This window comes from Dromaius novaehollandiae, chromosome 2 (assembly GCF_036370855.1).
Source record: "Dromaius novaehollandiae isolate bDroNov1 chromosome 2, bDroNov1.hap1, whole genome shotgun sequence".
Taxonomy (NCBI): Eukaryota; Metazoa; Chordata; class Aves; order Casuariiformes; family Dromaiidae; genus Dromaius; species Dromaius novaehollandiae.
The window spans coordinates 10,539,934-10,556,303 of NC_088099.1; the positions used below are offsets into that span (position 1 = coordinate 10,539,934).

The following is a 16,370-nucleotide window of genomic DNA, read 5'->3' on the forward strand; positions in this document are numbered from 1 at the left end:
CTAAGGTTTAATGGGGGAAAATCCTCCCCTCGTGATGATGTATTTATCTGTGGTCTCCCTGGCGCTGTCTTTTTTTTTTTTTTTTTAAACCAGGCCTCGGGCACCCTCCGGGCTCGCAGTGCAGTCGGGGCTGCGGAGGGCGAGGAGATGTCCCCGCCGGCGGCCGGGCCGGGCTGCAGGCAGCGCCCGGGGAGCGCGGCGCCTCCCGGTGCTGTGAGAGCCCGGCCGGCAGCACCCGCGCTGCCGGCGCGGGGGGAAGAGCCTCGCCAAACTTGAGAGCAATGCAAATTAAGCCGGGGGGTTGTGGGGGGGGGGGAGGCTTCCCCCGAAGGAGTGGAGGTTGACAGGTCACAGCTTTGGCTTTTCCCAGTTAAGTTTACCTTCAGTCAGCTCGTGGCGTGCAGAGGGAGCAGCAGTTAATCGCCTGCTGCACCAGGCTATTGAGTCTTCTGGTGTTATTTTGCTGAAAAAGAAGTTAAACGGCTTAGATCGTGTTGATCGGAAAGGATAGCCAAACGTTTAGTTAGCCGCAGAAGGGCACAGAGCTGTTGAAGAGCGGGATAAATGACAAAGTGTTTTTGGCAGGGCCCTGATTTTAAGGGCCACTTTGATTCATCAGTATAGCACCAGTTCCTCCTGTTATCATTGAACATTGTTGTGTGGGAAGCTGTATCGTTTTCATAAATATCCTTGAATCCTAGTGGGAGTCAAAAAATAGTTATTGTGCATTATAAGTAGATTCATTTTTCTGCAACTTTCAAGGCTTGGCCGTAAGTTAAGCCTTCAGTTAAGAAACTGAACCAAAATACTGTACTGCATGATATTAAAATCACAGTGCAGTTTACTTTTTGGTGTCTTCAGTCATTTATTTTATTAAACAAAATGTGTAGCAGAACTATATTTAATTTGTCCAGTTTTTCCTCTGAATCATCTTCTGATAATCCTAAGCCATGTCTGTTCATTAGACTTCGTCTGTTACATGGGTCAAAAATAGAATAAATGTTACCCAGCTGAAATGAGAATTGGCAGAACATGCCCTCGTCCTCAGATAAGCATTTTAGATACTTTGCAACTTTTGGCATCAACTTACTAATAGCGTCGCTTTCAGGACATGTTTCCTGCTCTAGAAATAAACAACCATTATAATATCTTCTGCTATGCTTACTAATTTATTGATCCAATGAAAACTGCAGCAGAATTTTCTGTCATAATTATTTATTATTATATATTTTAATTATATGGGACAAATTTATTAAACTTATGCAGGTATAAAGATAAATTTACAAGGGCAAATGTTAAAAGATACAGAAAGTGGAGACTGAAATTGATGCGTAGCTTTAACTCCATCAGATATAAAGACCGTCTTTCCTGATCAAATTGATAATGGCTGGTCAGCGATTTTACATGAGTACACTGAAGTGCTTGTGCTGTATCAGTGGAATAAAATTAGTCCCAGCTTTGGACATTGTGATTACAGGCATCATGGAAGGATCTTGGCATAGCTGCTTATTTTCAAAAACTTTGTGCAGTACTAGTGAAAGAGTTTTTTAAACAGGATTAAGAATTCCTTTTAAAAATGCAGTTTACCTGAACTTTTGTGTAAACATAGTACAGCAGAGATTGGTGCGGCAAATGTCCATGAATTGAGTTCCATGAATTTCTCATTTTATTAACCCGCATCACAGGCTTCTTGTGATTTTTCTCTTACCTGTAGGTTTCACTTTTACAGAAGGCTGAATTCTAAGTGTTTCCTTTTGGCTTTTTGTGTGCATGAAAATAATTATTCTTTGAACTTCTCCTCCACCAATAAATGTGTATGTGTGTGTATATATATATATATTTTTAGAAAGACACAGTATAAAAGTTCCAGCTCTGAAAATCTGCCAGACAAATCGGGGTACCTCTACAGTGCTCCATTAGATTTAGCTGGATGCTTAGTACTGCCTGTTTTGATTCAGTTGGTGGAATAAAGCACCACTCAGAAATACTGTCATAATCTGCGTGCAGGATACTTCATACTAAGAATAAGCTTTTGCCTGACTCGGGGAAATCTCCCAATTTCTGTTGTACCTGTATAGCTACATTATCAAAGCCTTCCCAGTACCAAAGCACGGCGTCCAGTTTAAGGACCTAGTCAGTGCTGAAGATGCTAGCGATGTTCCTGATGGGGATGCAGCTACACCACAATAAGCCATCAGCAAAACGGATTGCTAGGCTGCTGGTTTTGCAAATATAACTGCAGCTGCAAGCAATAACTGTGCTGGTCATGGATCACGTGTGTTGATAGCCGCATCCAACATTGCTATGCATGTCTGTAGCGCAGACATACTCAAGTTTGCTTAGGCCTCATGAGGGTTAACTTTAGCGAGTCCGACTAGTATAGGCTCAATGAGAGAACTATAGTTCTGTCTAAAATTGGACTTGTGGGGGCAATGACAGTGGCAGTTAGAAAAATTGCAATCTCAGGCAAAATGTCTGTGAGTTTATAAAGACGTAAGGTAGATCGGTTTAAATAGATCTGTTAATTTGGAAAGATGAATTTATTTAGGTTTTCTGACCTAAGAAGTACCTCTTTCACTTAGAACAGCTGGGTTTTTTTAAAAGATGTAATATAGGTTATTGTAGTTACTATCCGCTTTCCTAATGAAAAATACTGTATCTAGTGTGCTTTTTCACCACTAATGTTTAGGGTATTTTTGAATGATAAAATTAGATAGCTTCAGTTCTGTTTTTACACTGTTTGCGTCTCATGTTCATGTGTATTATGATAGTTTCAATTATGGATTCTGTAGAGAAGTATTTAAATCCAACTAATCTTTTTGCCAAATAAAATAATCTTTAAATGGATTTTCATTTATTTTTGTTAAAATCCTGGATTGCAAAATATTGTTTCTCAAAGTGACTATCCTTAACTCTGCTTCTTTCAGAATATTGTCGTAACATTTAATATTATATTGTAAATAAACATGGGTATAGATGGTATTACCTATGTTTGGACTTTTCCCTACATATCTGCTTTCAAAAATAATTCTGCTGATGCGTTTGGACTATTTGCATTAGTTGTGTGTTTGTTTGAGGGAATACTGTGTTTTATTTACAATGCAATGAGTTTTTTTTTTTTTTAAGTTTTTGGCAATTATCATCACCTTTAAAACATTCTGATTCCTTGCCTTATGAATCTCTTTGAAAACTATTTTCAGATTTAGTTTTAATTTTCACTGCCAAAACAGTTTTTTTTTTTTACTGCTGAAGGAAGAGAGCCTCCAAAATTAGTAGTATTATTGGAGTTCAATACAGGAATATCTTGAATTGGTTGTGGATTTTTTGTACATGGCAGTTATTGTTGCCTAAGCAGTTGTGGCTGCAGAATTTCTGTGGTGTGTTAGGCAGGGAAAAGAGGTACCTCCAAAGAATTGGTTTGGGGTGCAGTTCAAATTAAGCCAACCCAAGCTACAGTTAGCTTTATTTTCAGTGCCCTGAAAGAGAGGGTCCTTCTCCTGGGTGGTTCCCACCCTGTCCTTCATGCCCCATATAGCAATCACGTTACTTCAACGTGGATTGAATTAGCTCACTGATCTGATGCAAAATTAGTCTTTTTTGGGGGAGGGGATGAGGTAGGGTGAATTTTCCCGCAGAGCAGGAAGCTGAGGTGATTCAGCCTTTAGCTGTGCGGTGCCTAGGCTGAGTCAAGAAAGGGGCAGGCACAGTGCGGTCAGGGCGGCGGGTGGCACCATCCCTTTTGGTGGCAGCTTGCACTTTTCACTCATTTGTCATAAAGTTGCACTCCTGGCGGCATAGTGCAGAATCTGCTTAACTACTTGAGCTTGATTTGGTAAGGTCAGGCCTACTGTTCAGTTATTAAATTTACCAGCATTAAGAATAATATGAGGCACCAGTCCTTTACTACATCTGTGTGGGTATATCCCCAAGCGTTTACTGGGATTTGTAGAGGGCTCTGTAGCTCTACATTATTCATTTAGACGATGAAATGTAGTAATGATATCTTGTATGCCCTTTACAGGAAGAATTGTTCAAAGAGTATTATCAAGTCAAACTTACCCTATGATCTAAAATCTTTAAAGACATGCTTTTGTAAATCCAAAGACTATTTGAAGTTGTATTGTAATTTAAAGAAATAATCTAAATGAGATAGTTGTAAAAATCTTCCTTTCCAGGAATTTGTAATACAGATGAGTCAGCACTGTGAAACAGAAAGTGAAACTGGCTTCGCTGAGGTTTTTTTGTTTTTTGTTCTTGTGGGAAGATGTAGGAAATTACTAATGTATAAATAATCCATCTTTATTTTTAAAGATTCTTTAATTTCTTTTAATATGGGACATTTTTAATAATCAAAGAATTTCAGTTCCCAAAGTTTGTTGATGTTGTGTTTCAATATTTACTGGTATTACTTCTTAAATTAATAGCATAACATTAAGCATGATATCCCTATATATTTTTTCCCCTCTTAACAGAAGTGCAGAGGAAGAACTCTAGAAGGACTTTGGTTGCTGTCCGTTTGTTATCTGTGTTCTACACATGAAGTAACTTATTGTGGAATAGAGAGAAATTAATGATTTTAAAATAAGCTGTAATATTCCCAGTGTGTGGTGAGATCTGCGCAGGATGGGAATTGCTTATGATGATAGATGCCTACAGGATTTAAGCAATTTTGGGACGAATTTAAAAATAGTTCTATTTTCTCTTACTGATTCATTGATAAAAGTTGTTAATCATTCATTTCAGAAAGGAAGAATTACCGTTTTATTATATCTAATTTTGAAGCTGCACTTGATCACAATGGATATAAAATGATCTTAGGATTTATAGTAGAAGATTTATAGATTACGATTTACAAATTTACAATTTACTCTGGAATGGCGGAAAAGAATTGCGCTGCTTAGCTCTGTGTTAAGACCTCTGTCCTGGAAGGTGCTTGGCATAGATCCCTGTGCAAGTATGTACATCATTCTGAAATCAGAGCTGTGTTTTGTCCAGAACACTGACATATCAAAGCCTAAGGTTTGAAGTAGTCTTCGAATTTCAGATCTGTGATGTGGAAATAAGATGAGGATATAATGCTGTAAAATAATGACAGTCAATAGGAAACTATAAAAGTAATGCATATTACATCCTTGCAGATTTTTTCTCCTTCAGTAAAATTTAACGTTCTCCTCATTTGAATGGAAGCTACAAATGAGGGAGTTGTAGTTAGGTGACAGCAGTTATTACACTGTAAACTGTTCTTTTTAGTTATGTGGTACTTCCTCAAATTCAAAACTGAAATTTCTACTCTCACAGATATATATTTTTCTGGTTGCTTCTGAATAAAATAACTACCATGACATGGAAAATATACATCTGAAAAACTGTGATACAAACAAAATGGGAATAAATTTAAAAGCAATTTATTTGCATTTATTTTGGCCTGTCGAGACTCCAGTCAAGTCCCAATTCCACTGTGTGTGGCTTTGTAACCACCATGATAAAGGTGGTTCCAGATATTTTCAACATCCTAAGGTCAAATTTGTGCTAAAATGCTAAGACGTTTCCTTGCAAACACTGTGTCATTGATTTCAGCGAGGCCAGGCTTCCCCAGACCAAATATCACTTGCTGTCCGTATTTTAAATACCTTAAAATACCTTCTGGAAGATGATCTTCTATGTATAACCTTAACTGTGATGTAAATAGTCAGAGATGTAACGAGTCACCAGCTGTCTTATGACAGAATTTTTCAAGCTGTTAAACTTGTTATATTGAGCCTACTCAGCTGTGTGTCGAGTGGATTTTAAAAATTGTCTGGGGTCAGTTCAGGACATTTTTTTCTCTTGTTAAATGGTAAGTTTCTTTTAATATTCAGAATAGGCAGTTAAGGTGGAGTTTAATTTGCCTAAAATAGTGTTGTGAATCAGAAAAAAACAGCTGAAAACCACTTGGTAGTGGGGGGAGGGGGGATCTCCCAATGTCCACATTTATTCTCTACAAATAGCTGCTACAAAATCTTCCCTTTTTTTTTTTATTGTTGGATTTCTCCTTAAACACTGCAGTTGAAAGGAGTTTTCTTCTGTAAATTGCACTGGTCACCTGCTTTGTTTTTTAATTGCCTTTCAAATAAGGGCCACAAATTTTCAAGTGAATTTAGCTTGAATCGCATAAAATCAGTAGTAACGTCCAAAGCAAAGTCCAAATTTCTGGCTTTGTAGATGAAAACCTACAAGATTTTATAATTTTCCTCAACAGGTAAAGGATCAAGTGCTTATTTTTTTTTCCTCTTGCCGTGAAAATTTCCTAAAAGTATGCTTGTATTTTATATGATCTGTTGTTGCGTTAAATATAATAACATTCTCAGCTAAACCCCCTCCCCCGAACTCTGCATTTTACAAGTAGATCTCAAATATTCACTAATGATATTTCATCATTAACATTTCCTTTTTTGCTTCAAGATATTTTTGTTTAGTTTTTTTTAATGTGCTTACTGTTTAAACAGTTTCATAAAATAATTACTCACTTCCACCTTTGCACCTAGCAAATCTGGGTTTTAAACTTACTAACATGGAGTTAAGATGTCTTCATTAATATGACTATTCAGAAATGTTCAATTTCAGATCTTAAAAAGTGAACAAGTATTAGGAGTGTTTGCAGAATTTTAATGATATTTACATTTTTGCTGAATCTGAATTTTGAACGAAAAGGCCTAAAAGTGTGTTAACACTTGCAGTATGAGGTGCAAAAATGCCAGACAGAATCATAATTCATACATTTGTTTCATGTTATTCAGTCTTTGTGTAGGATGTTTAAGTGGTGTAAAAGCTGTGTAAGCAAAATTGTATATTCAGCAAAAGGAGGACAAGAAAACAGTTCAAATTCAACATTTCTTATTTGTTATGTATTAGATTGGTGTTTTTGATAGTCACATAGTGACACTTACATTGTTTTATTTGTTGGATGTTACTGTTTTCATCACATGGTATGTTACAGCAGCAGTGCAACTTTGAACCATGCCATGATGAATAATACTACACATACCTGTTTTATCCTGATGTGTAAATTAACATTTTAGAGGATACTTAAAATTTCTTTGACAGTAATCACAAGCCCTTTGTTTTGTGTACTGTCCTCCATCTGCTGCCTTTTCACCTCTTTACCCTTCTGTCTTACTCTTTGCGTCATCATCTATAATATCACGTTCCATTTTGCTGTCACGTACTCTATCTTTGCTTTCTTGTTTCTTGGTGTCATGCCTCATATATGTGGTGAAGAATACTTCTCCAGTTGGGCTTTCCATGATTCTGCGCTTTGCATTCTAGAGCCTGGCTGTCTTTACTGTAGAAAGAAGACCGAGATCCTCTGTTGGAGGAAGGAGCAGATAGGGAAGAGACTGTTAATAATGTACTAAATGTTGCATGAAACACGCAGATGACATGTTCAGTGTCCTGCTCTATGGAGGTCAAGCTCCTGAAGGAAAGATTAAGTCTTAGGAAATGACAGGAATTTGATTCAGTAAATGGCTTTCCACTCCTTTTGAGTGAGGATTGGGGGTGTCAAGACAAGCTGATGCTTCATTCCCCCCAGAATTTCTGCCTGCATGTGGTAGACTTGATGCCTGCCTTTCTCTGTACTTGAAAGGAGGGTGTCTGCCTGCCTGGCAAGAGAGGAAAGAGGACAGCACAATCACCACAGAAGTGAGGCAAGGAAGATGAGGAGTAAGAATGAGCTAGGTATGACTTTTGGTATCTACCATAACAAGATTTCGTACTGTCAGTATCTCTGGCTGTAGTTAGGAAGTAACTTTGTCCAGTAGCTGTCAGCAACTGTGTGACAACTTGTGCGGAAGGGGTTGCCAAACGCGAGTCCATTACAGTAATGTGGCTGCTGAGCTCTGTAAGTCAGCAGCCAGCCACAAAGACTGCATCTCTGGGTTTTACAGAAACTAATGCATTTAGGTGTAGTTTTTTTCACTATTCTGTTTATTAAGAGACAGCAGGGAAAATTTCAGGGATGACTGCATTTGGCTGTCTTTAAGAAATAAGTTTGTTAGAATACTGTTTGTAGATGAAGAAGATTATTTCATAGTTCTTTTCATCTGTCTCCCATAAGAGGTTAATTTTCTATTGTATATTTACTGTTACTTTTTAATATCTGAAGTGATGGTGTTTCCCAATTGTATTCACCCATGGAGTAGCTCTGAAGGAGCTGTGAGTGTCAAAAATTTTTCTTGCATTTAATTAAATTATGTTCTTTAATTTCAGTTGCGATTCTACTCCTTGATCATTCTGACCTGTATGTTTGTCTTGTGAACAAGAACAGAATCATTTGACCTGTATTCATTTTTTTTAGTTGGGTTATACTTATCTGAATACTTCATTCTTTGTCTTAAGACAGTTCTACTCTGTTTAATTTATACTCTCACAAGTCAGTGGGTTTTTTTAAGAAGTCCTCAAAGCAAGTATATAATACTGACTAAGAACATAAGTTTTGTTTCTTAAAGTAGATTAATTTAAAAAGTGATGTACATAGTGGCAGTGCTTCAAAGAGACCAGACTCTGCTGAAAGCTGGCGATACACTAAGCTCTTATCTCTTTCCCTGTCCCCCCCCAAATACATAACATTTATTCTGGTAAGCCCTCTGGCAGTGGGGGGCTTATTTTCATTTATGTGTTAATCCACTGCATTTATTATGTCTGTACTTTTTGTCATACCATTCTTGTCACCACTCACATGTAACAATTTGTCTCTGGCAGATAGGTCTTTCCTTTTGCTTATGGTATTTAGCTTTTTCTTTCAATCAGCTCTGAAGTGTAAGATACTACAAATTTAGCAACATGTTTCCAAGCAGAAATGCTCTCTTAAATGGCTCTGCCTGCAGAATGAAACTCTCCAAGAACATGGAAGAGATGTCTGTGTGTTCATTTCTAAACAGGAATATTTTACTGACTTTTGTATTGCATTGGACACCAGCTGTTGAAAAAGAAGTAATTATTAAAAGAAAAGTTCTGAAATTTTAGGTAATCTGTTGGTTATTTCTTAATTTATTTGTCAATTTGTCTTTTGTGATGTCAAAATCTTTTACCTTTACATTACCAGTCAGACCTAGAGGCTTTCTTATTGCTTGACTGGAGATGGATTGGTTTATATATGCATTTTGTTACGATCTGTTTTTACAGTGTTTAACACATGGGGAAAAAAACTGTCTTTAGAGAGCAATAGCTGTACTTAGTGGTGTCTTTCGCCATAAAATGCTGTCTTTAGAGGAAAAGATGGTTAACCTTCTTGTGATATTTTTTTCTTTATGTTTGCTCCAGTAAATGATATGAAATACAAGTCCAATTTTAAATTCCTTTTTTGCGTCTATCTTTTTCCCTTTTCACTCCCTCCTTGTGTTCTGTGCTAAAGTATTTTCTATGGTAATGAAACTGGGAGGTGGACCATGACTGTCTTACTGTCTCTGTATCTTCAAGAAAAAATGCAAAAGAGTTTTGCCTCATAGGGGGTGTCAAGCATGTGGCATTTGTACCAAGACTTCAGTTTTTGTATCTCCATATAGGCATTGAAAATATTCCAGCACAGTTGTTTTAGATGTGGTTAAATATTTTATAAACATTTGTTTACCAACTTCAAGTTTACTTTTATGTGTTTAGATATAGTACATTTTCTGCTTATGTATATTTTTTTCTCTTAGCTTCTATAGACTAATAAGGGCATAGGGAGAAAAAAGAAGTTACGTGTAGTGGGAGCAAAAAAAAAAAAAAAAGATTCCTTAAATAAGCCAGAAAAAAAGAAAATAGTTTTCCTAAATAAACTTAGAGTGTATTTTAGACTAGATTTGGGAGTTGCCAGAGTCCTTTCAACTCTTATTGTCTGCAAGGGGAACTGAGTACTCTGCGTAAAAAGGAATTATTGTGTTTATTTCCTTGGAAACAACATAGATTCATCTAGTAAGAGATTCTTACAAATAAAGTGCTGTTAACATTCTGTGATTGATGTGTAGAGATTTAACATTGTGGCTTAAAAGCTAATGCACAAGGTTTTTTTTGTTGTAATGGTATTGTCCTTATGAGTCCTCATGAATACTTTAGTAGTATTTTTTCTCTGTGTTGGAGAAACCATTCTCCTAGAAGTTTCAGCTTATAGCCTTAATTTGGCTTTAGAATTCAAAATGTCAAAAGAAAAAAAATTCCTTCCATTTACTTTGTATAAGTGAGTTTTGACATCTTTTCAGGACAAGTTTGGAGAAAAGAATGTTTAAATATAGGAACTTAGGCTTTTGTCTTAGTCACAAAAAGCATTGGGACTTTGGGACAGTGTGTGGTTGCTTTCAACGTGCCACAACTTGCTTTATGCACCTGGGCCAGTGGCTTATGCTCCAAGCGAGGAAGACACTCAGTAAACATGTGGAAGTACATGGTAGGATTGGGGACCTTACTATGTATCAGCTCCTCCATTTGTAATTGGGTCATGTTTGCCTAGGTTATTGGGATGCTGAAAACAAACCTGGACAGGGATCTGTACAACTTGCTATTGTTTGGTTGTCCCTTTTCTTTTTCCATAGCCTGCCCCCATCACTGTATGTTTGAGTATGCTGTGGTACATATCACAGGTGTTTGTTAGTGCACAAAATTATTAACAGTTATTTTTGTTGAGTGTGGTGTGCCTTACCTATTACGAACATCTCCAAAACATAAGTCTGTATTGAATTTCAGTAACACTTTCAAATCATGTGTTTGAATGAAAATGCTATAGCATCGCTATTTGTGTCTTACAGGAAGAAAAGGCTTCTCTCCTGCATCGTACTCAGGAAGAAAGGAGAAAACGGGAGGTAAAGTAGAAATAGGGGCTTGGAATGTAAGCGTTTGGGTGCACTCTGCATTTTTTTTTTTTTTGATGTAGTGACATTTACAATCCAAAATTCTTTATTCTGTTGCAATTGTACTTACTGCAGGAATACTTTGTTTCAGTTTGCACCTTTCATGTATTCTTCCAGCCTACTGGAATTGGCAAAACTGCTTGACTGCTTTTAAGATGGTTCCCAGAGGTGATTTTCATCTCAAAAGCAGATAATTAATCATGTACTGGGTGCAAAGGGAATTTTTATTTTTATTTTGGTGCTCATTGGATCTAGTCTTTGTTGAGAAAATATAGCTATTTGGCCAGTAGCTTTAATTTTTTGCTGTGCCCAATAATCTGTTGCTATGGTCTCTGCAAACTGTCTTCTCCTGGTTCTGCTATGGTTTCCAGGATGACCTTCAGCAAGTCACTTTCCCAGTTTGTACTTCAGCTCTGCAAAAGTAAAATCAAGACTGATACTTCAGTGCAGTGTAAAGTGCTTTGAAATCGACTGATGGTTGAGAAAAAGTGAGAAGCAGTTGTGAGACTGCAGTGTGAGCCTTTAGGATATCTTATATTGGCTTGTGATGTAGGCTTACTGCTAAAGATAATTCAGTGTGGAATAAAGCAAAGGAGAAATATGTACTGGAAGGAAAAATACTACTTTTAAAGCATAATTGTGTTAATATAGGTGGAAATGAGAAAATGAAATATAATAGTATAAAATGAAAATGAATATATATTTATTTTGCTATTTTTCCTCTAGTATAAGGAGAAAATTTTTTTGATCCTGTAAAATTATATTAAATGTATGATTGTATAGTTTTCATGCTAATCAAGAAAATGGAACTGTTTGTCCTTTAAAGATGTTTGACCCTTGCTAGACTAAAAGCAGGTTCTGCAGTGGCTTACTCTTTTCTGAGGACAATTACTGTATTTTTTTTTCTCTCTGCAGGCTGGGTGCACTAATATGGACTAAGCTTACGTGTGAAATTTTTAGGATTTCACTTGTTACTTCAGAAACCTGTGCTATGAATTTTTACTCAAATATATGATCAATGAGGCCTTAACAATGTATGCAAAAGAATATTCTGTGCTTCAAGTGCTCTTTGCCAAATACCAGAATAACCCATTCAGTTGCTAACACTCTATCAGGTGCAAAGCTGCAAAGCTGACACGTATATTTATGTATGAGTATGTGTACACTCACTCACTGTATTCCTTGTCATGTATTAGATCTTCACAAAATGAATGAAGAGTCCTTCTGTGGAAGAGATTTTTTTTAAAGGATGGCTCCTCTGAGAATAAAATCAGTTATAGCCTTTTAAAAAAGGCCTGTAGCAGAATCTTACGAGTGACCTCAGACTTAAAACCTTTGCAATTACGGGTTGCTAATTGACAATTATGTATTCTAGGAAAAAAAAACCTGTAGAGAAAAGGAGAATATACCTACTTTGTAGTCAAACATTACATTATGACGATGAACAGACAGTGCCTCTCTGTAATTGAAACTCTCCCCTCCTTGCCCCCATACTTTGCACTTTTACTGTTAAATACTTAGGAGAGGAAAAAAACCTTCAGCATATCATATTTTGATTTTGGTCCAGACTCTAGAGGTAATTAGAGTCTTTTAAGCAAGAGTTTATTCAGATAAGTTGTTTTGGGAACTTGGTTTTCCAAGAATAATAAAACACGCATTGGATAGCAATTCAGAAACCTTTATGATGTTTCTCTGGCCGCTTCAGTTTAAGTTCTGTCCATGGAAGTTGTATATATCTGTATGGCACAATAAGTTAGTAATCAAACTTTTGTCAGTTTGTAAGTAGCATTAAAATATTATTGGGAAAATTCACATAAACTTTCAAAACATTTTCTGTTTGCTTGGTGGCCCTCAAAATTATGAGCTAGCTGGCTCATTGCAGTTCAGGGATTGATTACTTAGATTAGAATTCCTCTTCTCAAGGCAGGCTTCTCTGATTTTACTCTTCCTCTTCCTACTTTCCCTTCCTCACCTGCTGCTTTGGAGCTTTAAGTTCAGTTAACAACAATTTGATTCACTTCCCTCTTTCATCCCTTAAGAAACTATATGGACATTATTATAAACCTAATTACAGTAGCCACTTCCCTTAGGTATTTATCATAATCAGATATGCTGGGGGTGTTGTCAAGGGGCGCTCTGAGTGTGCTTTCCATAGTTCCTGAAGCAAGTTCGCTGTCAGTTCTTCAGAAGCTCAGCCACTGCGAAGGGATGATTTAACTACAATTGCCAGCTACTGAGGAAGACTCCATAAAATGACTCACTTTGTATGTCCAGCTGGAAGGAGAGAGCAAGAATTTGTATTCATTTCTATATTGTGTTCCTGGGCTTGAAGCATTAAGCCTTATTTTCGTTTCAGCAGGAGTATTTTCTCCAAATAGTTGTTTTGGGGCATCTGAAGTGTACCAGGCTTATAATGCTGGCAGATTATTTGAGGGGGAACAACTAAGCAGGTCTTCAGTGTCAGCTGACTAATTTGTGCAGAAGGAGGAATAATTTCTTTGGGTTTGATCAACTCTTGAACATTTTAGCATTAAATTTTTTTCTAATAAAATGCTAGCATGTTTATTTCTGTAATACTACATACTGATTATTAAAAATTCTTACGCAGTAATGCAATGTTAAATTTATACTTAGAAATATGAGTTGCACTCTCCCTAATTTATGCATATTGGATGCAAAACCTCAAATACGTTATTTTACTGATGATTAGCACTTAATTCTCATTAAAATTATTTTTGAATACAAATATATCTGATAAAATTGTAGAAATGAGATTTAGGTTTCACATTGTTGATTTTGATCTTTTTCACTTTACAGGAAGAAAGGCGGAGGCTGAAAAATGCAATAATAATCCAGTCATTTGTAAGGGGGTACAGGGACAGAAAACATCAAGTAAGTACTTTTATATTTATTCAGAGGGGTGTAAAACAGTTTTGCTGAAAATAGGCTTTCTTGTATTAAAAAATTCCATTGAAAATCTTTCCTTTTTTAGTATTATGTGTGCTCACAAAGTGCAAGATCTTTTCCCCTCTTGACTTATTTTCAGTTGAGACAGTTTTTCAGTAGGTGGGCACTTATTCGTCAAACCATGTATGTATATGAAAACAGACTTCAGTGGAATTACTCAGTTTTTTTGAGTTGACAAAGCATATAGGAATAGTTAGGTATTCGCAGTTTTCATTTACACACCAGTGGAACAGGGTTCTTTAGCAGAAGTGAGAGCGTGATTCAGAAGGATATTCTTTTTAAGTGGATGTTGGATTGGTTATTCTTAGAAAGGATTGTTTCTGTTTAAGCTTGCTGGTATTTATTGAGTAAACCAGATGAAATTACATGATGTGATAGGTATTTATTTGAAAAGCAACAAATTTGTTGTAAAGTGTACTTTCTGAATTACAGCAATTATGGCTTTAACTATAATTTCGTATATACGTTTCAGTCTCTCAACAATTGTGTGTTAAATCCCTTGTATTACTTTGCTGTCGCTCAAGATGGGAAACCGAAATGAGATTTTTAAAATTTTGCATCTCTGTTTTAATTCAGAGTCATTACTGATGTGTTGATGCATATCTTCTTTTATTTTTAAGTACTCTATCCAAAGAAGTGAATTCGATCGCTGTGCTAATTTGGCCCAATCTGGAGGAACTTTTTCCACTACTAATGGAGCTAATTTGACCCTTTTAGTTCGTCAGTTACTCTTTTTCTACAGACAGAATGAGGATTCTAAGCGTTTGGTAAGTACTGTTACATACTTTGATCACTAGTAAATAGTTTTATTTCATGCACTTTTTAGGTACTCTTTCACTTAGAAGGTTATGAAGGGATGCAAAAGAAACTTTGAGCGCTTCAATAAAGTCATTTTAAAATTGTGGATATTGCTGGCCTAAATTATTCGTTGCTCTTTTGTTATTCATTTAAACAGAATAACTTTAAATTTAATTTTATGTGCGTGCGCACACCCCTACACCCACACCCCCCTTCACCACAATCTGTGAAATGAAGCCTTGAAAAATCCTTTTACAGAGCAGCATATATAGAATGCGTGAGTCATAGTAATATATTAAAAATAGTATACTTCTGTTATAATTATATTTTTAACAATATTTTCCAGCTATTTCTCTGGTCATTCCTAAGGTGTTAGGGTTTTTAATTTTTTTGCACTGGTCAATAATGCTGGCATATTAATTTTGGAGTCTCTGCAAAATTCCAAAAGATACAAGTAAAAATGACTTTATGGACATTAATAATGGAGATTAAAGAGTTATGGCTATTCAAAAAATTAACAGAGAAATTTGTTCCCATTGTAAAGTTATTTGTAAATGTACTTCAATATTAACTTTGAAATTCTTAATATTATGTCATGTAGTCATGTAGTTTATATTGTTTAACAAATCACTATTTTTTTTCCTCAACTAAAAGTGATTGTCTTATTCTGTGTTTCGTAAAGCACCCAAAGGTATTTTGTGTTACATATATGTACATATTTTATACATACCTTATATATATAATATAATGTTTTATAATAGAATGTAATTATATATAATATACTGTTTCTGTGCCTGACAGAACAAGACTAAGATATTGCTGTATATGCTGCAGTATTTTTGTATATGCTGAAAGCTGTTTTTGTGCAACGTTGAAATGTGAACATTCATCCGAGTAAGCAATTAGTGCAGCAGAGGTTGATGCCAGTGCATAAAAAGGAAATAAAATTTGTGCTGTGCTAAAACATGTGGATTGAAAGAATGTAGGAAATAAACTACTAAAGGAAAAAAGTCAGTAGGAAAAAGACTGTGACCATCATGCAACTTGTGGAAAAATAAAGCTACTTTATTATTGGCGAAGCCAGGTATACTTAAAGAGAGTGTAGTAATTAGCCTATTATGAATGTCAGTTTCTATTAAACTTGTGCGTGTCTTTCCTCAGATATGGATGTGTCAGAATTTAATTAAACAGAATTCTCAGTTTGTTAAGCAACTGGATGGTCCAGACAGACTTACTTGCTTATTCCAAATAAAAAGACTGTTGGGGCTGTGTTGCAGGTAAAGGTCTTTTTTCTGTAAACTACTTTTGAAAAAAGTGCTCCTAATCATGTTGGATGCTTTTTCGTTTCTTTTTTTTATAGCAGGTGAAGTATACATTAAATTTAACAGTCCTCTCCATGAAATAAGTTTAATGTTAAATATATATCAGCCGTGGTATATGATACTTATTCCTATTTAAAAACAGTGGAATGTTCTTTAGCTCCGTGGATTTTCATGTTCGACATGTGTCCTGTCTAGAGTGTTAAGGGTCTGCATGTAGTAGGATTGCTAGCAGTGTGTGTCCGAATCAGAATGTTTTCTTGGGAGCTGATAATTATTAGAGGTTGCTATCTGAGCTAGACTGTTGTCCCAAGGATATTCTTTGGATATTGCTGTTTTAGGAGTAATATTATTTAAAATGCTTTTTCCGTTTATTTTGAATTCAAGGCATGTTAAGCAGGTGCACTACTGACTGCAGCGGTAC

At 36.0% G+C, this 16,370-nt stretch overlaps 1 protein-coding gene across 1 annotated transcript in view; it reads left to right on the forward strand.

Moving 5' to 3' along the window:
• The window catches only part of UBE3C (ubiquitin protein ligase E3C), an 83,270-nt gene that overhangs the window by 678 nt on the left and 66,222 nt on the right, over positions 1–16,370 (forward strand). The window contains exons 2-5 of the mRNA XM_026103006.2: positions 10,761–10,814; positions 13,680–13,754; positions 14,450–14,596; positions 15,789–15,904. Coding sequence (XP_025958791.1) covers positions 10,761–10,814; positions 13,680–13,754; positions 14,450–14,596; positions 15,789–15,904 — 392 coding nt within the window. The remainder of the gene's footprint in view (positions 1–10,760; positions 10,815–13,679; positions 13,755–14,449; positions 14,597–15,788; positions 15,905–16,370) is intronic.